The following is a 26,121-nucleotide window of genomic DNA, read 5'->3' on the forward strand; positions in this document are numbered from 1 at the left end:
GGAAAAGGTACTTAAGGGAATGGACCGACATAGACCATGGGGGTGCCATAGGGGGTTTTTACACCCTTCGGCCTGTTTTCTCAAGAAGTATGGACTTGCCCCTGAAACAACTTTTACCATCGTAATTGAGGCAGCGAATGTAAGTTGCTTCAACAAAAATTAAAGTGATTCAATAGCAGGTCTTAAAGTGAACTTATCCAAAATTTTGTGTGGGAGGTACGGGATCGAGTGGAAGAATATATTCCATATTTGAACCTGATCTATATCTGGTAGATATTATGAGAATGTGTAAAGTACAATTTTTCCGAATATTTTTGAAATTGTGTGGGGTAGGTAACTGAAGGAGTGGACCGATATGGCTTATCTACGAACTTAAACTAAGTTTGGAAACAATATTACAAAGGCCAAATTTTGGCCGGAATCGGCATTTCCGTTCGAGAATTATCTTGCTCTTCCACCCATAAATATTGTGTCATAGGGTTTGTTTTTCAACTTTCAGGATATGTTTTCAGGAAGTATGGACTTGCCCCTGAGGAAACTTGTACCTTCGTATAGGGGACAGTGAATACAAGACGTTACAACAAAAACCAAGGCGATTCGAGAGTAGATCCTAAACTGAACTTTTCCGAAATTTTGTGTGGGAGGTACTCGAAGGAGTTTACCGATTGAGTCCATATTGGAACCTCATCTAAGTCTGGTAGAAATTTCATAATGTGCAAAGTGTGGACCAAATCGGTTACTCCCTTCAAGAGTTATCGTACGCACAAATTTTCCGAACATTTTCGAACTTTTGTGGGGGAGGTACCGGAAGGGTGGACCGATATAATCCATCTTTGAACTTGAACTAAGTTTGGACAAATTATTATGAAATGTCGAAAAATATTTGTACCTGATTCAACATTTTGTTATGTCATGTTCACACGAGCGTTTCATGTACGTTGTTCGGTCGTCGAACCACGTATACGAATTAACCCGTTTCTACGACACCATTCGTCATTCACAGAAACATACATTCACTTGTTCTTACTTTTTGTTTCCTGTTTTTTAGAGAAATTTGATTTAGAAACAGATAAAAAACACATTTCATGAGCAGGAAAACAACAGACTTTCTTTTTCATTGGTGAAAAGTCAACGTTTTTATACCCTCAGCATTTATGCTAAAAAAGTGTATATACACTTTACTACGACCAAAAATGTGCCTCATCGAAATAATGGTTTTAGACCGCAAGTATGTTTGTACGATATCCGTTTCAGACAATTTTGAGTCGATCTAGCAAGGTCCGTCTGTCTGGCTGGTGCGCACGATTACTCACGAACGGATCAATCGATTCGCTATCCAAATATTTTGTCCAGATTTGATTTAAGTTCGAAGATGGGCCAAATCGGTCCACTCCTTCAGATACCTCCCACCCAACATTTTGAAAGTAAATTATTTTAAGTATCGGATATCAATTATGAAAAAAAGTCCAGATAATTACATGTTTGCAAGATAAATTTTATATTTAGGTAAATATATATTTATTTTATCTAAGAAATCGGTATTCTGCCCAATATAAATCGCTAATGATTTCCCCTGTATTTTCTATGCATGCATCCGGCCGATATTTCGCATAGCGCATTGTTGTAGGGGTCGGCGTGCCTTCGGTTCTTTTTCTTATCTCATGGAAGAATTTTTCGATATTATTATGAGATGTTAATTTCTGCATAATATTTATTTCGCCGTATGTATTTATCATGATTCGCAACGCTTTTATTGTGCCTATGTATGTCCTAATTGCAAAACATTCAACGTGGCTCAAGAAAATTTGAAGTTTTATCAAGAGTCTTTTTTTCACGTACTTTCATCGCTTACCGATGCTCGTTTTCAATAAATCTGCAAAACATTGCCATTTTTCTTATAAAAGCTGTGGTAATTGGTAGGTCCGCGTTTCATCATTTCATTTCATTAATGTCATCACGATCGCTTATTTCGGTCGCTACCACCTTGTTGAAGATTTCTTTAAAATTTTGTATGTTGAAGGTATCGTAAAAGTACCCATTCCGCAATCTTCCTTCATGGCTGGAATACGATTACACATAATTAAAATTGGGCATTTCCCCATAATATTGTAATGTTCCTTTCACGAAACCCGAACTAATGCGGCACAAGATATGGGTACCCCAATATATTTTCTATGTCCGGTCTAGATAAACTGAATTTAAATAGAATGGCGCTATTAATTGTAAATGGGGCGTAGCCGCATCGCACACACTAAATACAATATGTGCCCCAATATTCCTGGCAACATTGTACGCAACTGGCAGATGGATATCTCTGATGTCATCCATTGGATATGTAGGGCTTACAAAAACAGCAAGTATCACCTTCCATCTACCGAAGAGGGACACGAGTTCATACGCGTAAACGGTACTAATTTCGTCGTCGTTTACACGGATAGCGTCAAAATTCAACACACTTACCCTCTCCTTCTGTTTTAACTGAGCGTATCAGCTATCGTATTTAGATCGTATTTAGATGATAATGACATGCTGCTAGTTTCTACTAGGCCAAAATTGTATGGCAGAAAAATGGAAAAATTGCAAAAACTGCAGCATGAATGTCAAAATCAACGTATCAGCTATCGTATTTAGATGATAATGACATGCTGCTAGTTTCTACTAGGCCAAAATTGTATGGCAGGAAAACGGAAAAATTGCAAAAACTGCAGCAGAAATGTCAAAATCAACGTATCAGCTATCGTATTTAGATGATAATGACATGCTGCTAGTTTCTACTAGGCCAAAATTGTATGGCAGAAAAATGGAAAAATTGCAAAAACTGCAGCAGAAATGCTACTAGGCCAAAATTGTATGGCAGAAAAACGGAAAAATTGCAAAAAACTGCAGCAGAAATGTCAAAATCAACGTGTCAGCTATCGTATATAGATGATAATGACATGCTGCTAGTTTCTACTAGGCCAAAATTGTATGGCAGAAAAACGGAAAAATTGCAAAAACTGCAGCAGAAATGTCAAAATCAACGTATCAGCTATCGTATTTAGATGATAATGACATGCTGCTAGTTTCTACTAGGCCAAAATTGTATGGCAGAAAAACGGAAAAATTGCAAAAACTGCAGCAGAAATGCTACTAGGCCAAAATTGTATGGCAGAAAAACGGAAAAATTGCAAAAAACTGCAGCAGAAATGTCAAAATCAACGTGTCAGCTATCGTATATAGATGACATGGTACAAATACACAGGTAGCCGCATCGGCAATTGTTGGCAACATAAGATGTCAAAATTTGACATCAATTCAATGCAGTTGACACATTATGTTACCATCAGCTGGCATGATAATGCTACCTGTATTATTGTACCATGATAGATGATAATGACATGCTGCTAGTTTCTACTAGGCCAAAATTGTATGGCAGAAAAACGGAAAAATTGCAAAAACTGCAGCAGAAATGTCAAAATCAACGTATCAGCTATCGTATTTAGATGATAATGACATGCTGCTAGTTTCTACTAGGCCAAAATTGTATAACAGAAAAACGGAAAAATTGCAAAACCTGCAGCAGAAATGTCAAAATCAACGTATCAGCTATCGTATTTAGATGATAATGACATGCTGCTAGTTTCTACTAGGCCAAAATTGTATGGCAGAAAAACGGAAAAATTGCAAAAACTGCAGCAGAAATGTCAAAATCAACGTATCAGCTATCGTATTTAGATGATAATGACATGCTGCTAGTTTCTACTAGGCCAAAATTGTATGGCAGAAAAACGGAAAAATTGCAAAAACTGCAGCAGAAATGTCAAAATCAACGTATCAGCTATCGTATTTAGATGATAATGGCATGCTGCTAGTTTCTACTAGGCCAAAATTGTATGGCAGAAAAACGGAAAAATTGCAAAAACAGCAGCAGAAATGTCAAAATCAACGCCATAACCATAGAAAACCAAAACCCAATTGGTTTCTTATGGTACGGCTACGGCATTATGTTATGTTATTATTAATAGAATACATTGATTTCCATAGGTTTAGTTGAATCAGCTGATTATTATGGTTATGTCACGTTTAATTCTACCTTTAATATTCTATTTTTCATATTTTTAGAGGAAAAAAAATCTGTTTCAATAAATTTGGGCGTCAACTCTGGTAAAAGAATAAAAGAGCAAGAGCAACATAGATATTTTTTTATTCTTTTATCAGAAAGGTGACGTCCAACTTTATTGAAACGTTGGATGTACTTACGGCTTAACAGCTCCTTTGCTGTAACTTCATAAAAGCCAAGGTACATAAGCTGCCTCGCCTGTTTGCCTTACTTTCCTGCTTCATTTCTGACATAATAAAAATAAAATAAAAGAATAAAGAAGCTCGAGAAAATTTCCAACTAGGTTGACCCTTTCTTTTTTATTCTTTTATCAGAAGCAAGGAAAGCTGGCGAGGCAGCTTATGTACTCAGGCCTTAATAGACTTGTCTATAAAATCTCTGTTTCTTTACGTGCAAGAATCTTCAAGTTTTACCACTTTTTACTCGAAAGGTGTTCCTTTAAAGGTGTTCAATTCCTTTGCTTAAACGTCAAATGAAATCCAATCGATTTCAGATGAGTTTTCATTTGAAATCAAGCATAAGCATACAATTGATATGAGAGCAGTTCGCAACTGCTGCTACTTTGTCACTTTTACCACTCTTAAAAGAAAAGGAACATACCAAAACCCGTTAAAACACGTTTAATCGCGTTCAAATTTGAGAAAAATAAAACAAAAATTCAGCATTAAATGATATTATATCGGTTTCAAAAGGCCCACATTAAAATATTCTTTTTAAAAAATAACTATTAAAATTCCCTCAAATTATTTGACATATTGCAGCATGTGAAACACCCTTTTATATATAAAATTAAAGGCCGTTCAATGACTTGCGACGGCGCCATATACAACTACCTTATTTACGCCTTTGGTTTTGATTAGTTCGGCTTCATTCTCTTCCCCAGAGATTTGTTTTTCTACCACACAAAAGGAAACGTGAAGATAATTACAATTTTTGTTGAAAAAATGCTGTAAAAATATTAAAATCAAAGATATTTCCAATATTTAATGGATATTTCATAAAATTAATCTGGCACAATGATAAAAATAGTGATTTATGGGAGTTTATTTGTGGAAACAAAGTCTCGAATGGTGCTCCTCGTCAAAGCAAGAAAATCTTAATGAGAAAAACAACAACAACAAGAGTAACACAAAAGCAAGCAGCACACCACAGCAGCACAACACAGACCGACAGAGAGATATAAAAAGATTTTTTGTTGTGTGATTTTTATGTGTTAAGAAGCAAAATATAACATTAAGGAACACACACAAAAATGCAAATAATTAATTGATGAAATTAAATTTAAAAACAATGTGCAAGAATTATGATTACGGTGAGTTAACGGCAGTTGAATGCGTGTAATTGTAACAAATAACATTATGAAGAAAATTTATGTGTAGAAAAAACAAGATACGGGAAATAAGAAGTGACGTCAAAAAAAGTATTTTTCTTTCATTGAAATAAATCATTAGCCAGCCAGTTCTGCAGCTAATAACGGACGGCAGCGACACTTATTAATTGAAAATTAAAAAATAATAATTGCTCGAAAAAAAAACTAGAAAAAAACAAAACGGCTGCAAAATGACTGACTGCTTGGATAGCTTGTTTAGCAGTATGGCAAATACATTTAACAATGAGGTGGATTTGAATAATGCTGAAGTCAATTTGAACGAAGATAAAACATTAAAGTGGCGTAATTTGTCCAAAAATCAATTTGCTTCAAAAGATAAAGATAAGAAAGCCAACAATGGAAAAACAACGCCAACAGTATCTGCTGCTACAGTTTTGACAAAGGCAGAAAGTCAATACGACAATAACAGTTCCAGCACCACTACCTTGGAAGATACACTTAGTCCAAAAGCAGAAGACCAACAACAGCAGCAAGAGGTGAAAACTGAAGGGCAACAGGAGGAGGTAGTGGTAAAATCCCCAAACACCACTATCACCACCTCAACGACGACCCCTACAGAACAACAAAAAGTCAGCGATAAGAAACAAGAAAAAGTGACAAGTTTAGATGAAAGTAAAAGCAAACAAACAGCACAAGATCAAACAGGAAACGCAAATGTAACAGATACATCAAAGTCCGAACAACAATTATTGCAGGTTGACAACATAAACCACCCAATCAACAGCAACAACAGCAACAATAAGAAAGTCAGTAAGAGCGCTAGCGAAAAACATCAAGGTCAGCCAGTTTTGTTAGTAAGCACTGAGTCTACTACTACTACTAGCACCAAAAGCAACACAACAACAACAGCAAACCTAGAATTGGATAATAATACCAATTTTCCGCAAGCGGAAGAACAAAATCCATCAAATGTTGTTAGCAGTAACATAAATGGTAAAACACCACCCACACCAACAACTGCAGCTGCAGCATCTGAAACGTCAACGACATCATTATCTACCGCGACCGCGCAGTCTGCTGCTATTTTAGATCAACAACAAGTTGTTGCAGTTGCAAAATCTAATGACAATACCTCGGAAAAGCACCAGCATCTTGCAAATACAACGGGAAATAAAGATAATTTTGATAATCAAAACAAAGATGTTGAGGTAAGCCCAACAACGACGACGCTGTTATTAATGACTGAGAGAGAGGTAACGTCGTCGGAGTGCTCAGCTGATGTTTTCCCCAACACAACACATAAAGAGAGTAGTGAGCATAATACAAGCACTGACGTTGACAGCTCTGTCACTGAGAAAATAAATAATGTAGTGGCTAAAGGCAATAACAACAACGACGAAAATGATGGTGTTGATGATAATAATACAAATAAAAACAACAACAATGCAAACAGCAAGCCAAATCAAAATCAATCAGAATTGAAAAATCAAACTAATAGTAACAACAACAAAATCGTTGATGATGTTGTTGAGAAGGGGGTTGTGGAGAGCGGGAAGGAAACACAAAAGAGAGAGGTGTTAGATTTTAATAATGCTGCCGATAATATTAACAACACCACCGATGAAGGGCGCTGCTCCGCATTACCACTGCAAAGTGAAGGGGGTGGTGGTGCTGCTGATGAATGTGGTGTTAATAATAAAAGTGAAAAAACTGCCGGCGTTACTAGTTCAGTCAAAACAACAACAGAGGCGGAGGTGACGGCAGAAGTCAACTGCACAGCTGCTGTTGCAAATGACGCTGACAGCATTGGGGATGTTAAAGGTGCAAAAACTGTAAGTATAACAAGTATTTGTGAATGTGTGTTGTTGTTTTTGTTGGGGGAACTAGCTGTTAGCTGTTAAGTGTATGAGTAGCCGTTTTTATGATAATTTTTATCTTATATGACTTTTGACTTTTGCAAATGATTTTTTTTTAGGAGGTGAGAGGAGGGAATATTTCTTGCAAGTTGATCAAAGGATGCAAAATTATTTCTTTGTTTGTTTGGAAATGTGAGGAAAACCCGCTAAAAATTATTCATTCATTAAGACCTAATGGTGCTATTATGAAATGGAATTATGAAATAAAATATGGTGCTAGCTCCATACACAGATACATACACAACAAAGGATGTTAATTAGTCTGAGAGTTTAGGTATTTATTGTTCATATATTTAGACAGGTTTGTACAAATTAAATAAAGTGGTTTTTATAGAGATGATCTTAGAAATGGAGGCTGTTAATTTAGGAAGGATATGAGAAGATTACCCACTTTGGGCTTAAGACCAGGACGCAGATCGTGCCGATACATTTACCACAGATTGTTCTTTCGGGTCCTTAGTACAACGATATCTTTTTTCAAAAAAAGTTCACACAAAGATATGGGCCTTTAAAGTTCCGTATATACCAATGATGGATGTTTCTCATATTTTTACAGCCGAGCAAGGCAATATGGGCGTCATTGTAAACCTTAGAAAAATGTAAAATATATCGGCATATATTTCCTTTACCGACAGTATTCGAAAAAAATATGAAATTATTACCACTGATCGTGTTTTTATGCTCATTCCGAGGCTGTATAACTTTTGTTGGGGAAATATATACTTCCCGAGATATGGGACTCTGAAGTTCCGAAAATTCCCTTGTTAAAAGGCCTGCTACTTAGAGAAATTTTTAATTTAAAAGAAAATGTTGTTCCCGTTCCCGAGATTGGCTCCTGTCCATAGGAGAAAGTCCTAAATCCCCGGCCGAAGGCCGGCAATTAATTTGAGAACTGTCGGTAAAGGAAATTTGTTCCAATATTTCAAAATTTTCCGACCATAAGTTCCGTTTAGGGACTAACGCCGAGTCGGCTTAAAATGTCTACATTAAGTATGTATGCCAATTAAAGGAGACGACTTAACCCAAGAGATTGGATGAGATGGCAGGTAATGTTATTTGTTTTACGATTGCGTCACCTTCCCCTAATTCTTCTGCTATTTTTATAGCCGTCTGGTCATATGCCATTTTTATATCCGCCTATTAAGAAGATAATGTTGTCCGAGGATTTCCGGCCAATGTTTATCATATTCATGGCTCAGCAGATATAAGCAGATATCAGAAGGCTATCCAAAATCCAACGCTTGTAAATAATAGATCGGTCCGAATACACCACTTATCTTCTACTTACTCCTAAGGTAGTCATAGGCGAACAGTTATCCATGTTAGGTCACAAAACTCTAAAACTCTGACACTTTCTCTTCTTGCATGTTCTTTCATTATATAGTCCTGGATATTTTTTGACAAATGGACAATATTAGAAGGCTATATTAATTTAATTTTCTAATTGAAATATTGTTAAAATCGTTGTTTCATTTCAGGAAACTGCTTCTGAGGCGAAAGATGTTGCTGAGAAAACTGCTTCTGAGGCGGCAGATGTCAACATGACCAATTTGGAAATTCTAGTTAATAATGAACCTATCATAACTCAAGTAAGTCCAACACCGGCACAAGCAGATAAAGATAGCACGGAAAAACCAAACTCAAGCCAAAACCTACACAAACGTGGACGGGGTCGTAGTAAGAAACCTTGCAACACGGAAGGGGAAGGAGTTACAACAACAACTACTCAAGCTCAGGAGATAACTAGTGAACAAACGAATTCACCTAATTCAAATGACAATCGTAAACCCGGTAGAAAACGCAAACAATTGGAGGAAGATGTAACAGAATCAAATAACAACAATAAACATGATGATGAAGAGGGTAAACGCATGAGGAGAAGTGAAAGGTTGTGTAATCGCTTGGATGGTTTTAAAATATTGGTAAGCTGAAGGAGAGTTTTTTTATTGAAATATTTTAATTATTTTTTATTGTTCTCTTTTAGGAAGAAGAAGTGTCCCATACTCAGTTGGATGATTCCCCAACACGCAAAGCATTGCGTATACAAATTGACGAAAAAACACCTCCCAAGAAACGTGGTCGCAAATCCAAAATACAAATTGAGGCTGAAAAGCATACCGAAGAACAAGTATCCCCTCCGGTGGGAGGTCATAGCGGCAAACGCCATTCGACCGCTCCAGCAGCTGATTCTACAGTAATTGTACCAAAGCGTTCACAGAGACGTATTAAACCCACTACAAAAATACTGGAGAATGATGAGTTACGTTATGAATTTGAAACCAAGAACATAGTTCGCATGACAGCACAAAATTGGGAAAGTTTGGAACAAAACGACTCCACGCCCACTCATCAAATTGTACAAAATTCCGCAGCCACCACTACTTCGTCAAAAATAAAAAGTGAAAAGTCTGAAGATAGCAAATCTCAACAACAGTCGCATCAAACACATCCCAGTGGTTCAAGTGCCATTAAAAAGAAACTTTTCACCAAATCACGTAAAGAAATGGAACAACTGCGTAAACCCTGTCCCGATATAGATAAATTTTTACATGAAATCAAAAATTCCAAATGGAATGTAAATCGTTCACCCGAAGATAAAAAGCTTAGCAAGAAACAGCAACGAAAATTGGCCAAACAAAAAGAGAAGCATTTTGAAAAATTGGGTCTAAGACGCAATGGCAGCGATGAGATTAGTGACAATGATAGTCTTAGTGATAATGAGGAATTTGTACCGGCCAAAAGAATACAAGTGGGTAAACCAAGTGTTACGTTGAGGGTACGTAAAGAATCTACACCGCCACAACCACAAGTTAGCAGCCAGCCACAGACACAAACTAAAACTGTAAATACATCAACTTCCTCTGCCGCAAATTCCACAACTTCAAACACAAGACGCAATCAAAAACAAAAACAACCCGTAACTGAAAAATCTCTGGAACTGGATGCCAAGCAGTTGAGAAACTTAAATGCTTCAACGGTGGCAACAACAACTCAAGCAACCACAGCCTCCGCCTCCAATACCAAGAACATGAACTTGATATGTCTTTGTCAGGCCACCTCCAAATATTATACCCCAAAAACACCTGAGACCCAATACTGCTGTGCCATTGATAACATCGATGATTTGAAAGTGGGTTGTTCCAATCAACTTAACGGTGAAATACTCAATCTTTTTCGTCCCAGTCAAAGAGTGGGTTATTTGGTACTATGTGATGATCACAAAAGGAGATTACAGACCCACAACTCCTGTGCTGAATGTGGTATCTTTTGTACACAGGTGAGACAGGTTTTGAAAGGATAAAAATATTTTCAATATGTTTTAACTTATTTCCTCTTTTTCTCTAGGGTGAATTTGTCTTGTGTAAAAATCATCACTTTTTCCATGCCTCCTGTGCCCAGCGCATTGTACTAAGTTCCAAATATGATCCCCAACAACCTGCCTCGAAAAATACTAGTCGTACATTGGTTTTAAAATGTCCCCACTGTGGAATTGATACTGCCGAAAAAACAACAACCATTACCATGAAAAGTCATACGGTGCCAATATTTTCCTCATCACAAAGACCTCTGGGTGCGACGACGGCATCTAGTGCAAGCAATAACAACAATTCCGCTGGAAAAGGCAATAATAAAAACAAAACCTCCACAAATTGCTTTACACATCCCATAGCGTTTAAACCAAATACCAAAATTAATTATGAACAACTTATACCAGAATCCGTAATGAATGTTGTATCAGCTCGTGGACGTTCACGCAGTACCAACACCACCACCACTCTTAATGAGTTTACAACCAAAGATATGTATTATGCTGTTAAAAATGATGATCTAGAGAGGGTAGCTGAAATTTTGGGTAAGTAGAAGGATATTTAATTTAGATGCCAAAAGAGCGAATATATTGGCATGCCAGAAGGGAGTTTTAATGAAAACCTTTAGGTCGTTTTTAAAGGCGAGTTGTTGGTTGTCTTTATTGATAGATTGATAACTGTCTATAAAAGCGCCCTTTAGCGAATGGAAAACTGCCTTAAGCAATCGATACTTTTGAATGTTTTTACCGGAGAGCAAGCAACTTTTCCTCCTCTTCTACCCCTTAAATCTTCTAAATTGTTTTGTTATTAATTTATTGTTTTTGTTATTCCCCTTTTTCCTCTAGTTTCAAAATATGATGTTACGACTTGCATGCGTGAGTGCTACAATGGCACCTGTTTGCATTTAGTTGCCACATTTGGCACCCTGCAAATGGCCTATTTGTTGCTGTGCAAAGGCATTGGCAGCGATTTTATAAATAAAATGGATCAGGAAATGCGCACAGCTGTTATGTGTGCGGTCAATGAGGGCAAATACGATATTGTCAATTTGTTTATACAACATCGAGCCGATTTGGCCATAAGGGTAAGAGAACAATAACAATATTTTCCTAAATCTGCTATAACCCTATTTTTATTTCTCTAAAGGGTCCTGATGGTCACACAGTTCTGCATATTGCTGCCCGTACCGGGAATTTGGAAATAGTACAACTAATCGTTTATAGCTATAAGGCCAGTAAGAATCAATCACAATTTTTAAGTTTTATTAATGCCCAAGATGATGGCGGTTGGACAGCCATGGTGTGGGCAGCTGAATTGGGCCACACAGATATTGTGAGGTGAGCTTAAGAGTAAACTTTCTTTAAAGTTTCCCTAATATGTCTTTGCTTTGTATTTTACAGTTTACTTCTACAACAAGGTGCCGATCCCAATATCTGTGATAATGACAATAACACGGTTCTACATTGGGCCGCCTTACACAACAATGATTTGGATACCATTACAGTATTATTGCAAACTGGTATCAATTGTAATATACAAAATGTAGAAGGTGAAACGCCACTGTAAGTTTTACCAAAAGCGAGCTTCCTGGTCCAGGCTATTAATTTTGAAAAAAATCCTATTTTTTTGCAGCCACATTGCTTGCCGTCATAGTAGTAAAAATCTTAGTTTACTTTTAATCTTTAACGGTGCTGATTTAATGTTAAAAAATCGAGCCGATGAATTACCCTATAACTGTATACCAAATGAAAACTCCGATTGTGCCCGCCATGTGGGCTTTCAAATGCGTATGCATGCTTTACATCGTCGTCGTTCCCATATTGTTTGTGGTGATATTTCGAATGGTCGTGAATTGTGTCCCATACAAGCTTTGCGTAATGAAAATAACGCTGTGCCTGTTGAGGAATCAGATCAAATTATGTTACCCGATTTTCGTTATATTACCGATACTATAATTCTGCAAAATTCTGTACAAATTGATCGAAGGGTTTCACAAATGCGTATTTGTACGTGTTTGGATGGGTAAGTTTGGATGATTTGAAGACACTTGGAATAGTATTATGTTATTGCTTTTGTCTGTGTTGTTGTTCTAGTTGTGTTACTGATAGCTGCCAATGTACTGGGGCTTCAGGACAATGCTGGTATACCGCTGAGGGACGCTTAAGTGTGGATTTTAATTATGAAGATCCTGCAATAATATTTGAGTGCAATGATGTTTGTGGATGCAATAAGGTAAGGAATATTGGGGAACTTAAATCTTATTATGTATGTAGCAAGAGCCATTATAGACAAGCTGAAGGACATGCAATCTTCATAGACAAGCGGAAAACTAAGAGATCTAAGGTAGTTTCTATAGAAGAGCTGTAGGTGGCCTTTATAGACTAGCTGTACGTGGACTAGGTGTAGGTGGTCGGGACGAACCGTCGGTCGTCATTGTTGACGAGCCGTATGACGTCTGTAGGTTGTCTTTTTAGACGAGCTATAGGTCGCCTTTTTAGACGAGCTATAGGTCGCCTTTTTAGACGAGCTGTAGGTCGTTTTTTTAGACGTGCTGTTGGTCGTCTTTATAGACGAGCTGTAGGTCGTCTTTATAGACGAGCTGTAGGTCGTCTTTATAGACGAGCTGTAGGTCGTCTTTATAGACGAGCTGTAGGTCGTCTTTATAGACGAGCTGTAGGTCGTCTTTATAGACGAGCTGTAGGTCGTCTTTATAGACGAGCTGTAGGTCGTCTTTATAGACGAGCTGTAGGTCGTCTTTATAGACGAGCTGTAGGTCGTCTTTATAGACGAGCTGTAGGTCGTCTTTATAGACGAGCTGTAGGTCGTCTTTATAGACGAGCTGTAGGTCGTCTTTATAGACGAGCTGTAGGTCGTCTTTATAGACGAGCTGTAGGTCGTCTTTATAGACGAGTTGTAGGTCGTCTTTATAGACGAGCTGTAGGTCGTCTTAATAGACGAGCTGTAGGTCGTCTTAATAGACGAGCTGTAGGTCGTCTTTATAGACGAGCTGTAGGTCGTCTTTATAGACGAGCTGTAGGTCGTCTTTATAGACGAGCTGAAGGTCGTCTTTATAGACGAGCTGTAGGTCGTCTTTATAGACGAGCTGTAGGTCGTCTTTATAGACGAGCTGTAGGTCGTCTTTATAGACGAGCTGTAGGTCGTCTTTATAGACGAGCTGTAGGTCGTCTTTATAGACGAGCTGTAGGTCGTCTTTATAGACGAGCTGTAGGTCGTCTTTATAGACGAGCTGTAGGTCGTCTTTATAGACGAGCTGTAGGTCGTCTTTATAGACGAGCTGTAGGTCGTCTTTATAGACGAGCTGTAGGTCGTCTTTAGAGACGAGCTGTAGGTTGTCTTTATAGACGAGCTGTAGGTCGTCTTTACAGACGAGCTGTAGGTCGTCTTTATAGACGAGCCTTCGATTAGACTCAATCCCATGGACTTCAATGGAACTGAGTATGTTATTAATTGTGACATGTTGAAGGATCTTCTGTCTATTGAAGTTTTGTTTGTTGTTGTTGTAGCAGCATGAAACCTACGTAGAAGCATAGGTTTGATGCTGGGTTGGCTGCCGCTGGTCGAAACACTATGGTTTCGGGTCAATCCGGTACGAAAGACACCCGCTATCTATTCTTTCTATTCTTCTCTATAAATAAAGAACTCTCGAAGATGCTTTCGGTGATTAGAAGTCCCTTTGAAAGGTATTGGGATATGGATTATATCGACCCAATAATTCGGGTATCTCCAACACACTATGGAAAAGTGCATTTTAAGTCCTCCTCTCGAATTGTTCTGATTTTTTTTTTTTGCAAAATGTTGTCCTCCTCGGGGTATCTATTACGACGGTCACACCTTTTTGTTAGAGGCAAGTCCATACTTCCTGAGAAAAAGGCCCGAAACCTGTAAAAAACGGCAGTGGTTGGTGCACACGACAACTCTCGAGCCGGATACTGCGTTGGTCCAAATTTGGGATATCGTAAAATTTCTTCGAATTTTAGATATAGTTAGAAAATGGTTCATATCGACACTCAACTTGGGCACATCCCTCACAAAAATTCAACATTTTTTGAAGTTCAGTTTAAGGTCTGTTCTAGGATCCCTTGAAAATATTTATCGAAGGTACTCCTTGTAATCGTGTTTTGGGCGATATTATATTTTTCGTAGACAAGTCCAAACTTCCTGACATAATGGACCAAAAACTCTAAATTATACGGTGACCTACTGAAATGGCTGGTGGAAGCAATAACTACCAAAATAAGATCCACTTCCAAAATAAGCAATGCGCTTCATTCCTTCAGGTACCTCCTCCACTACATTTTTGATCGTAAATCCAAATCGACAAAATTCTGAAATGCCTCTAATTATTTAGAGAAACGGATTTTGGTTGTGGTGTAGGCGGTATTCGATCTGCCCAATGATGAAATTTAACTATACCCGGGCAAAGCCCACTGATAATTTTTTACTTGTTCTAATTATTATTTTTCACTTCTCATTTCAGCGCTTTTGTAAAAATCGTGTTGTACAAAATGGCATTACCATTCCCCTGCAAGTTATGGAATGTGAAGAGACTATCAAGGGTTGGGGTGTACGCAGTATGGTGCATATACCCAAGGGTACATTTGTGGCCACATATACAGGAGAAATTTTAACCGATCATGAAGCAGATCGCCGTATGGATGATAGTTACTTCTTTGATTTGGGCAATAATCATTGCATCGATGCTAATTATTATGGTAATGTTAGCCGCTTCTTTAATCACTCCTGCGAGGCCAATATTGTGCCGGTAAGGGTATTCTATGAGCATCAGGATTATCGTTTTCCCAAGATAGCATTTTTCACATGTCGTGAAGTGGAGGCAGGGGAAGAGTTGTGGTAAGTAGAGAAACATCATATTTGTTTTTTATGTCTTTTTAACATTCTTCCTATTTGTGTGCTTTGCATGTTTAGTTTTGATTATGGTGAAAAATTTTGGCTTGTGAAAAATCGTTATTTCTCCTGTAAATGTAAAAATGCAAATTGTCGTTATGCCACTGCACCTTCAAGTACTATGGTCAATGGTACACCCATGGTTATTGAGGTGGATGACGATGATGATGACGATATAACAGAGACCTCAGCTACAACTATATCCTTACATCAAACACAAAATGTGGTGGTTGTTCCTGCTGCTACTGCTCCCGCTGTTATGACAACCAATGCCGCCAGTACTTCAAATCTAACTCAAACCATTACAACCACACCAACAACAAATCTTATACCAGCTTCGGCTGCTCAACTTGTACAAAATTTGGAAGATGTTTCCATTATTAGTGTAAGTCCTCAGATTACATTTAGTCGTATAACTCCTCAAAATCGCCAGAACATCGCAACACCTGCTACACAGTCTAGAACAAATCATCAAGGCGCAGGAAATAATCCTTAGCCGATTGCCAATGACCTATCCAATTATTCAGTAATAATTTTATATGACACTTAAGAGAAAAGGGTTTCCTTTATACAAATATACGTTGTTAACAATACAGAGTCACACACAAAAACAAACACCCATAGATAGACCACACAAAACACTATCACTACCACAAACAAGTTAATTATATTTCTATTTTTTAGCATTTGTATCAAACAGAATTGCTTTGAGTGTTAAAAATGTATCTTAAAAAAGGAAAAAAATTGAAACATCAGTAGTGCGATTCTCTAACACATTTTTTGAGTTAACGACAAATGTCGGTAAAATTACAACACAAAATTATGAATGCAAAGTTCAAATTAAAGTTGGCAACACTCATGCTATCGGTAGAACTTTACGACTACTTTTTATTCGTCGCTAACTTACCGAATAATATCGTTAATTACCGAAATTATAAGCATTTGAATTTTACCGATTTTTGTCGGTAACTCAAAAAATGTGTTAGAGAATCGCACTACAGAAATTGAAGTATAAAAATATTTTATTTGTGGTTCCATATTTAGTATTGAAACAAAACAATTTCAAAGCAATTAACATAAACTTTTGTCTTCTCAAAACAAAATTTTATTATTAAGGCTTAAAGTTAACTTAAAAAAAATTATCCTATTTATATATAAAAATTTATATTTAAGGGTATAGTTTTTAAGTCATTATTATGAAGTGAAGTTTTTTTAGCCTGAAAGCCATGTTTGTTTGTTTTTGTTTTTATTTTTTTTTTTATTACTTTTAATTATTTGTACATACATTTAAAATAAACTGTGGAAGTTCTATCATCGTCCATAAAAAATTCCGATTGTTCCAAAATCGATGGATATAAAAACCGAAAATACCACAAATCAGACAGAGCTATCAGGAACGAATAGCTCAAAATTGCCAATTGAATTTGTTTGCAGAAGGAATGGGCTATAGAAATGACTTCAATCTATGGAAGGTAATTTGATAGGATCTTCTATTTTCTAGAAGACGCTTTGATACCGTTGACGTGCCTTCTTGCTATTGAAAGATCTTCAAGCCACAGAAGGCCGTTTAAAAGGGTCATCTACCAAAAGAAGATCCTTTGATAGGATCTTCTGTCTTTAGAAGATCCCTTGAAAGGGACTTTTATATATAAGATAACTCTTGAAGTGGTCTTCCTTTGATAGGATCTTCTGTCGTTATAAGATCCCTTGAAAGGGACTTTTATATATAAGATAACTCTTGAAGTGGTCTTCAGTCTATTGAAATAACCTTGTAAGGGTATTCTATCTGTAAAGTAAACTTTTAAAGCGTTTTCCATCAATAGACGACGCTTGAGGGGTCTTCAAGCTACAGAAGACCTCTTGAAAGCGTTTTCTGTCTATAGGAGACCTCTTGAATGGGTAATCGGTCTAAAAATAGAACCTTTGAGAAGGTCTTCTATCTATAGAGGACCCCTTGAAAGGATCTACCTATAGAAGACCTATTGAAGTGGTCTTCAGTCTATAGAAGGCCTCTTGAAGTGGTCTTTAGCCTATTGAAGGAATCTTTATAGGGGTTAGGGGTCTTTGGTCTGTAGAATACACCATGAAAGGTTCTTATGTCTATAGAAGACCCTTTGAAATTGTCTTCCATATATAAAAGACCTCTTACAGGGGTCTTCTATATACATAAGACTTCTAGAAAGGACTTCTATCTATGGAAATCCTCTTGAAGAAGATCCCTTGAAATGGTCTTCTCTAAACAGACCCTTGTAAGAGTCTTCTGTCTACAGAAGGACCCTTTAAAGAGTATTCTGTTTACAGAGAGGATCTTGAAGGGCCTTCTTTCTACAGGAGAACGATTGTTAGGGTCTTCTATCTCTTATCCAAAGAATATACCTTGAAATGGTCTTCTGTAAACAGACCCTTGTAAGAGTCTTCTGTCTACAGAAGAACCCTTTAAAGAGCTCTCTGTTTACAGAAAGGATTTTGAAGGGCCTTCTGTCTACAGGAGAACGATTGTTAGGGTCTTCTATCTACAAAAGGACCCTGGTGAGGCTTTTCTGTCTACAGGTATACCCTTTTAAGGGTCTTACGTATACAAATGTCCCTTATAAGGATATTCTGTTTACAGCAGGACTCTTGTAAGGATCTTCTGTCTGCAGGAGGGTAAGGCGTAAGGGTCTTATGTCTACAAAGGTCCCTTATAAGGGTCTTCTGTTTACAGCAGGACCCTTCTGAGGGTCTTATGTCTGCTGAAGGATCCCTGTAAGGGACTTCTGTCTGCAAAAGGACCATTGTGGGGGTCTTATGTCTACACAGGTCCCTTATAAGGGTCTTCTGTTTACAGCAGCACCCTTGTAAGGGTCTTATGTCTACTGAAGGTAAGGGACTTCTGGCTGCAAAAGAACCGTTGTGAGGGTCTTATGTCTACACAGGTCCCTTATAAGGGTCTTCTGTTTACAGCAGCATCCTTGTAAGGGTCCTCTGTCTGCATGAGGACCCTTCTGAGGATATTTTGTATACAGATGGACCCTTGCAGAGGTCTCCGGTTTACAAAAGTACCCTCGTAAGGGCCTTCTCTCTACATAAGGACACCTGTAACTGCCTTCTGACTGCAGATGGTCTATAGAAGGACCCCTGTAAGGGTCGTCTGTCTAAAGATGAACCCTTAGTATTTTGTTTATAGAAGGTTCTCTTTAAGGATCTTCTGTCTACAGAAGGTTCCTTTAAGGGTCTTCTGTGTACAGAAGGCTCCTTTAAGGATCTTCTGTGTACAGAAGGACCCTTGTAGGTGTCTTCTGTCTACTGTACAAGTCACTTGTCTACAGAAGAATAATTTTATTGGTATTCTGTCTACAAAACAACCCTGTAATGGTCTTCTCTCTACATGAGGACCCTGTCTTTAGAAGTATCCCTGTCCAATGAAGGGACCTTGTAAGGTTTCCTGTCTATTTATGTACCCTTGAAAGGGTCTTCGTTCTAAAGGAGGACTCTTGTAAGGTTCTCTTTAAAGAAAGACCGGTGTAAGGGTATTTTGTTTAAAGAAGGAACCTTGTAAGACTACCATAAATAATTTCCATATATTGAAAACACCTGAAAAGTGGTTTCAATCTATATAAGATACCTGTCCAGACTCCATGAGAGGTTCTTCTATATGAAGTAGTCCCGTGGAAAGTTCTTTAATCTGTAGAAGACATCTTGGAAGGATCTTCCATATATAGGAAGGGCATCTATATACAGGAGAGGATTCCTATCTTTGTAAGATCTTTCTATCCGTAGAAGACCGTTTGAAGGAGTCTATAGGATTTTATATAAAAGTGTATTTTCTATGTATTATAGAAGTCCATATTAAAAGGTATGGTGAAGTTTTTGAAAATCGTCAAAGGAAAGCGGTTTTATATGAAATGTTTTTGTTTTCGTATTTTGTCAGTACGTAACTGCCATTCGTTTTAATTTTTTTATAATTTAACAAAAATATGTTAAAAAACAACAAATACATATGTACAACAAATACACATACTTATATAAATATAAAAAATATATAGGAATAATTAAAATAATAAAAAAATAGATTGCCATAAGTGCCTAAATACCATTAATAGTAATATTCTTTATTTGTGTTTGTATTTTATTTATATAAGAAACATTATTATTTTTTATTAATTTTTGTGGAGAACACAAATTTAGTTTTTCATTAAAATGTGCATACAACAAATAACAACAACAAAATAGTCAATTATTGCTTAAAATGAAATTAAAAGCAATTTTAAAAATATATAAAATATTTTTTTTTAATTTCCAAAGAGACTGCAAGAATTATTAATAAAATAACAATTATTATTTTCTTTATTTTTCATTTACTAATTTGTTATGTATATTTTTAGCTTTTTTTTGAATTTTTTTTTTGTTTGTTAATAATTTAAATTAATTTTTTGAGTTTGTCCTTAGATTTTGTTTAGAATTAAAAAAAAAGAAATACGCAAATACACCTACACATTACTTATATATAAACTATCTGTATACTAAGTCTAAAATGTTTGATTATAGAGTATCTATATATATTGAATGAGTCTTATAAGATATTCTGTCTAGAGAAATAACTTCGAAGTTTCTTTAGGAAGACCTTCTTAAAAAGTTCTGCCTTTAGAAGACATTTCGAATGCAATTTTCTCTATGGAAACCTTATAAAAGAACCTAACAAAAATTTCGAAATATTTTAATATCATGAAAAAACAATGTGTTTTACGTAAAACAACTAACACATACATATATAACTATTTACTCTAATCAAATTATTAACTTTATGATAATACATACATATATTGTATACCTTAACCTAACATTTTAGCAATATCATCACAAAAAAATATTTCAAATATTATCATATAATGTTTATCAATTATCTTTAAGTAATTTCTATTGTATTTCGAAGTAATTTTCAAAACTCCAAAAAAGAAAACAAAAAAAAATATACAAAAATATACTTAATTCAAAATGAATATCTTTAAATATCCTGATATACCTTACAGAACATAAAATACATACAACATACATACCTTACATATAAATGTTTTCTAGAGACATATAAAATAAACAGTAATAAAAAAACATAACATATACATACATATATACACTATTTTAAATGTTTTTATTAGTCACATACTAAGCAACATATATATAATAAACAAAATATTAAAATTAAAAAAATAAAAAAAAACGAAAATAAATATTAAACAAAATATATAAATAAATAAAATTTTATTTCAAAAAAACATATTTGTTTTCTTGAAGTTTTGAAAGACAAAGATAATTCATCTCAAAATGTGGATTTATTTTAAGAATACTAGAGGAAACCGAAAAGCTCAACTCATGGATAGTCATGCCGTACACCATTGGAAGCCAGCGTGGAAGAAACTCTAAAGCCGCAAATAAAATAGCCCACTGAAGATCGAACTACTTGCGTCTATCTATAAGAGAGATCTATGGCGCAAACATCTCGATGAATCGGATCTCGAATCCAAAAAGCTGCATAAAGCAGTCAAAAACCTATCAAATCCCAGGCGCTCTGACAACAATCCACGTTTATTGCTGCTATAATCCTTAAAACGAAATTTATTTAAAAAATCCACGTTTATTGCTGCGAAAAAATTATTTAAAAAATCCACGTTTATTGCTGCGAAAAAATTATTTAAAAAATCCACGTTTATTGCTGCGAAAAAATTATTTAAAAAATCCACGTTTATTGCTGCGAAAAAATTATTTAAAAAATCCACGTTTATTGCTGCGAAAAAATTATTTAAAAAATCCACGTTTATTGCTGCGAAAAAATTATTTAAAAAATCCACGTTTATTGCTGCGAAAAAAATATTTAAAAAAATCCACGTTTATTGCTGCGAAAAAATTATTTAAAAAATCCACGTTTATTGCTGCGAAAAAATTATTTAAAAAATCCACGTTTATTGCTGCGAAAAAATTATTTAAAAAAAATCCACGTTTATTGCTGCGAAAAAATTATTTAAAAAATCCACGTTTATTGCTGCGAAAAAATTATTTAAAAAAATCCACGTTTATTGCTGCGAAAAAATTATTTAAAAAAATCCACGTTTATTGCTGCGAAAAAATTATTTAAAAAATCCACGTTTATTGCTGCGAAAAAATTATTTAAAAAATCCACGTTTATTGCTGCGAAAAAATTATTTAAAAAATCCACGTTTATTGCTGCGAAAAAATTATTTAAAAAATCCACGTTTATTGCTGCGAAAAAATTATTTAAAAAATCCACGTTTATTGCTGCGAAAAAATTATTTAAAAAATCCACGTTTATTGCTGCGAAAAAATTATTTAAAAAATCCACGTTTATTGCTGCGAAAAATTATTTAAAAAATCCACGTTTATTGCTGCGAAAAAATTATTTAAAAAATCCACGTTTATTGCTGCGAAAAAATTATTTAAAAAATCCACGTTTATTGCTGCGAAAAAATTATTTAAAAAATCCACGTTTATTGCTTCGAACAAATTATTTAAAAAATCCACGTTTATTGCTTCGAAAAAAAAATTATTTAAAAAATCCTCCTAAGCAATTGGTCCGCATGACCTGGCAACAAAAATGATGGACCCAATGGTTCGTTCAATTTATGCCTCAGCACTTTTGAAAGCACAGACTTGGGCAGCTCTTATCGACTTATCGTCCTGCCATTATATAGTACTCCTGTCATCATATAACACTTACCATCAATCATTGCGCATTACCTCCTTGCCCGACACCAACATGGCTTCCGAGCTGGAAGGTGGTACTCATCAGGTAACCTCAAGAATAACCGAAAGTCTTGAAGATCAATATAAAGTAGTGGAATTCAGATTTCGGAGATCTTCAGTAAAGTGAGAAATCATTATTAAAGTTGCTCACGAAGTTACGGCTCAAATTCTAATCTCCTTCTAGATTTAAATCCTTGTATTTAGAATTAAAATCCCATTAATCGAAAAGCAAAACCACAAGTGGTTAACACACTTTTAAAAGGCGATGGTTCAATGAGCTGTGGAGAAGGGGGTGTACGGTGCATGATGGATGAGGAGTTGGAGATTCTCTGCAGAGTAGCAGTCTCGGCATGATTACACTTTCCAAAGACGAATGCAGCTATACTGCTATAACTGCTCGATAGGCAAAACCGTGTCTTGAGAACAGAGAATGTTCTAAAATGTTCTGAGGCCTGGTGTTGAAGGACGCGAGTCCAAGAAGAAAGTGGGCATTCTCAGTTAATCTGATCCTTTTCACAATTTGCTATTGCGATAAAGAAGTCCCAACAGCCCGTATATCATATCAGTTGGTTCTTTGGAGTGTTGCTATCCTTTTTGGCACAGCCATGACGCCCCTGCCTGGATCCTAGTCTCATCAGACGATAGCCATAGAGAGCAATGACCCCGACTCAGTCGGCGTTACTACGGGTAATTTCGGCTTCCTAACAGATTTTTGTTACTGTTTCGGATTTCGTGCGTCCTTCGGTAGGCAGTGTCAGACTGGCTTTCCGTTAGTCCTCGCCGGACTACCAACTTTACCTTCCGATAAAAATGTTTTGCCGGTTTGGGGGAGAGGGATTTGCTCAGCGGCTGCCACCTCAGTGTACATATGTTTGTATTTGTTTCGTTTTTCCGTGTTGGGAGCAGCATTTGTATTCTATCAATGAGCAATGTCACAGTTCGCCAGACATAACCATCGTGTCACCTGGTCTGACAAATGCGTTACCTGGCAACCCATTATTTCCTTAGGATCAGACCATCTCCTCATAATTGTCTCCATTAGAAGACCAGCACGATTTCATCACCTCTGAACGCCGCATGGAAGAAGGAATCATGGGAATGCTGATTGGCCAAGTTTCAGAGATTTCATCACCAATCACCGCTTCAGAGAACTGTCCAATCCTTCTGATGTTCGGGTAGCGGAAAGGACGTTCCGAGACATCAATGCTGCTGCAGCTGCTCGCCATATACCTGCAAGTCGAATACCCAAATAAGACCAAACTTCCCAGTGGCAACAATTAGGTCATTCTCGAATGGTTATGTCATTCATTCTTCCCTGGAAGGAGGGAAGGTAGGACCTAAGTCACGTTCGGCGACGTTGACTGACCCGAAGAGGTGCGCAAGTTATTTCAATCGACAGTTTGTCGAGCACCCCGAGAGTGACAGGGCGAAGAGAAAAGTATTGCGTCGCATCAGATCTCTTCCTGCCGAGGATGAATCACCACAGTTTACAATGTATGATTTTGCGAATGCCATCAGGAACGCTAAATCATGCAAAGCGTTGGGCCCTGATGGAATCTCCATGGTAATGCTGAAGCAGTTGGATGAGCCGGGAGTGGAGTATCTCACAAAAGTTCTCAACTTGTCGCTAGCCACCCTCATTGTTCCCGAAGTCTGGAAAATGGGTAGGGTGGTCCCGTTACTGAAGCCAGGCAAGGATGCCAGCAAAAGTGAATCGCTTTTGTCGCCCGTAGTAAAGACCCTTGAGTTGAGGCCCAGTATCGGAAATAGCTGTACAGTTGCCGACCATTAGCATGGATTCCGTAAGCAGCACAGCACGACAACAGCGCTGCATGCCATCTCCACATATATTTGTCAAGGACTCAACCCGAGACCGCCGTGTGATAGAACAGTGATGGTGGCGCTTGACTTATCAAAAGCCTTTGATGCGCTCAGGCATTCCACGCTGTGTGAGGACATTGAGCAGACAACCCTCCGGCCAAGCTTGAAACATTGGATAATCAGTTATATGTGTGGAGGCAGTCATACGTGGAATTCAGGAACAAGAAGTCCAAACCCCGTAGACTGAAACAGGGAGTTCCCCAAGGTGGGGTGATATCTCCGGAACTATTTAACCTCTACCTCTCATGTATTCCGCCCCCTCCAGACAGCATCGATATCGTAAGCTATGCGATGATTGCACGATCCTGGAGTCAGGTATCTTCCCTGATGACATCTGTGAGAGACTGAACTCCTATTTAACCGATCTTACCAAATTTTTCCACGCGAGGAATACGCAGATTTCCGCCACAAAATTTACAGCCACTCCGTTCACCACATGGACAGATCAGTTTGGAAGAGAAATGAATGTCGTCATCGACGGTAGCAGAATTCCGACCACAAACTGCCCCAAAATAGGGCAGGGATCTCATTCGACACTAGTTTCAAATCGAGCGCGCACGCCACAGCTATATGCGACAAAACGAAATGCAGATTCAAGGTTCTTAAGTCCCTAGCCGGCAGCACTTGGAGGAAACCTTGTTGACTACATATAACGCGATAGGTCGGTCTGTGGCAAGCTATGCGGCTGCAGTTTGGTCCCCGTGATTATGTGATACGCAATGGAAAAATATTCAAACTTGTCAGAATGCCGCCCTGAAAACAGCAATAGGGTGTCTTCTCATGTCTTCAGTGGACCATCTATATGAGGAGGCGAAGATTCTTCCAGTACAGCAACACAATGAGATGCTTTCGTTGCAGTACTTGCTTGGATGTTATCGTGAGAGCCATCGCAATCACCATCTGTAGTGCGATTCTCTAACTCATTTTTAGAGTTACCGACAATTGTCGGTAGAATTAAAATGCTTATAATTTCGGTAATTACCGATATTTTTCGGTAAGATAGCGACGAACAAAAATCAGCCGTAAAGTTCTACCGATAGCAAGAGTGTTCTCAACTTTTATTTGAACTTTTCATTCATAATTTTGCGTTTTAATTTTACCGATTTTTGTCGGTAACTGAAAAAAATGTGTTAGAGAACCGCACTACTGGTGGGTAGGCCCGACACATTCAGGCACATCAGGCAGGATAACCACGCTCTAGAGGGAGAGGTCCAACGATACAGAAGAGTGTGAATAATATCCCCGGAATACATCCCCCATCTATCGCAGCTGTGGAGCGTAGGTTAGGTTAGTTTTGGGGATGTGTAGCCAATATATTGACTACGCCACTCGGAGACATTTCGGTCTATTGTGATCATCCATAAATCAGAAAAAGAAGTTCAGAAGTACCTGAAAAGACAAAAGAAGAGAATCAAGAGAAGAATAAAAAAAGAGGGTGGGCTTGGGAAAGTAATAATAATTGGATTATTAAAGATGAAAATGTAATAAAGATAGGAGGTTGGTTTTATTTGGTGATGGTTAGAAAACTGCCAGAGAAGTAGTTACGCTTATGAGTTGCGCCGTCCCGTTATTGATGATTGTTGATTCTATGTTTAAGCAGAAGGTTAAGCTTGGAGGAAAGCATACTCCTGTTAATCTATATCGCTTTCGAGTTAACATCGGGCAGCGACATAAAATATGCTCAATAGTCTCCGATTCCTCCTCATCTTCACAGAGCCTGCAATAATCCACGCCATCATCCTGCCATTTGCCGATAAAAGCTCGGATCTTACAATGACCGGTAATGACCCCCGTCAATACCCTGATTTCTTATTTGCTCAAATTTAAGAGTGAAGTTGTTCTGTTTGTTGATAGAGTCGGCCAAATGGCCCTTGACACGTTGCACCTTGATTCATTATGCCATAGTTCCTTGGCTCGTTCTTCCAA

General features: G+C 37.2%; 1 protein-coding gene across 1 annotated transcript; it reads left to right on the forward strand.

Moving 5' to 3' along the window:
- The first annotated feature begins 4,956 nt into the window (after positions 1-4,956).
- G9a (histone-lysine N-methyltransferase G9a) lies at positions 4,957-16,194 on the forward strand. The gene is made up of 11 exons (XM_073972454.1): positions 4,957-7,261; positions 8,824-9,267; positions 9,330-10,622; positions 10,691-11,198; positions 11,499-11,737; positions 11,800-11,990; positions 12,054-12,215; positions 12,286-12,675; positions 12,747-12,885; positions 15,152-15,525; positions 15,601-16,194. Exons 1-11 carry the CDS (start codon positions 5,660-5,662, stop codon positions 16,073-16,075), a joined length of 5,817 nt encoding a protein of 1,938 aa, XP_073828555.1. The 5' UTR covers positions 4,957-5,659; the 3' UTR covers positions 16,076-16,194.
- The last annotated feature ends 9,927 nt before the right edge of the window (positions 16,195-26,121 follow it).

Source organism: Musca autumnalis, unplaced genomic scaffold, assembly GCF_047663935.1.
Source record: "Musca autumnalis isolate F117 unplaced genomic scaffold, ASM4766393v1 scaffold_3, whole genome shotgun sequence".
In the NCBI taxonomy this organism is placed as follows: Eukaryota; Metazoa; Arthropoda; class Insecta; order Diptera; family Muscidae; genus Musca; species Musca autumnalis.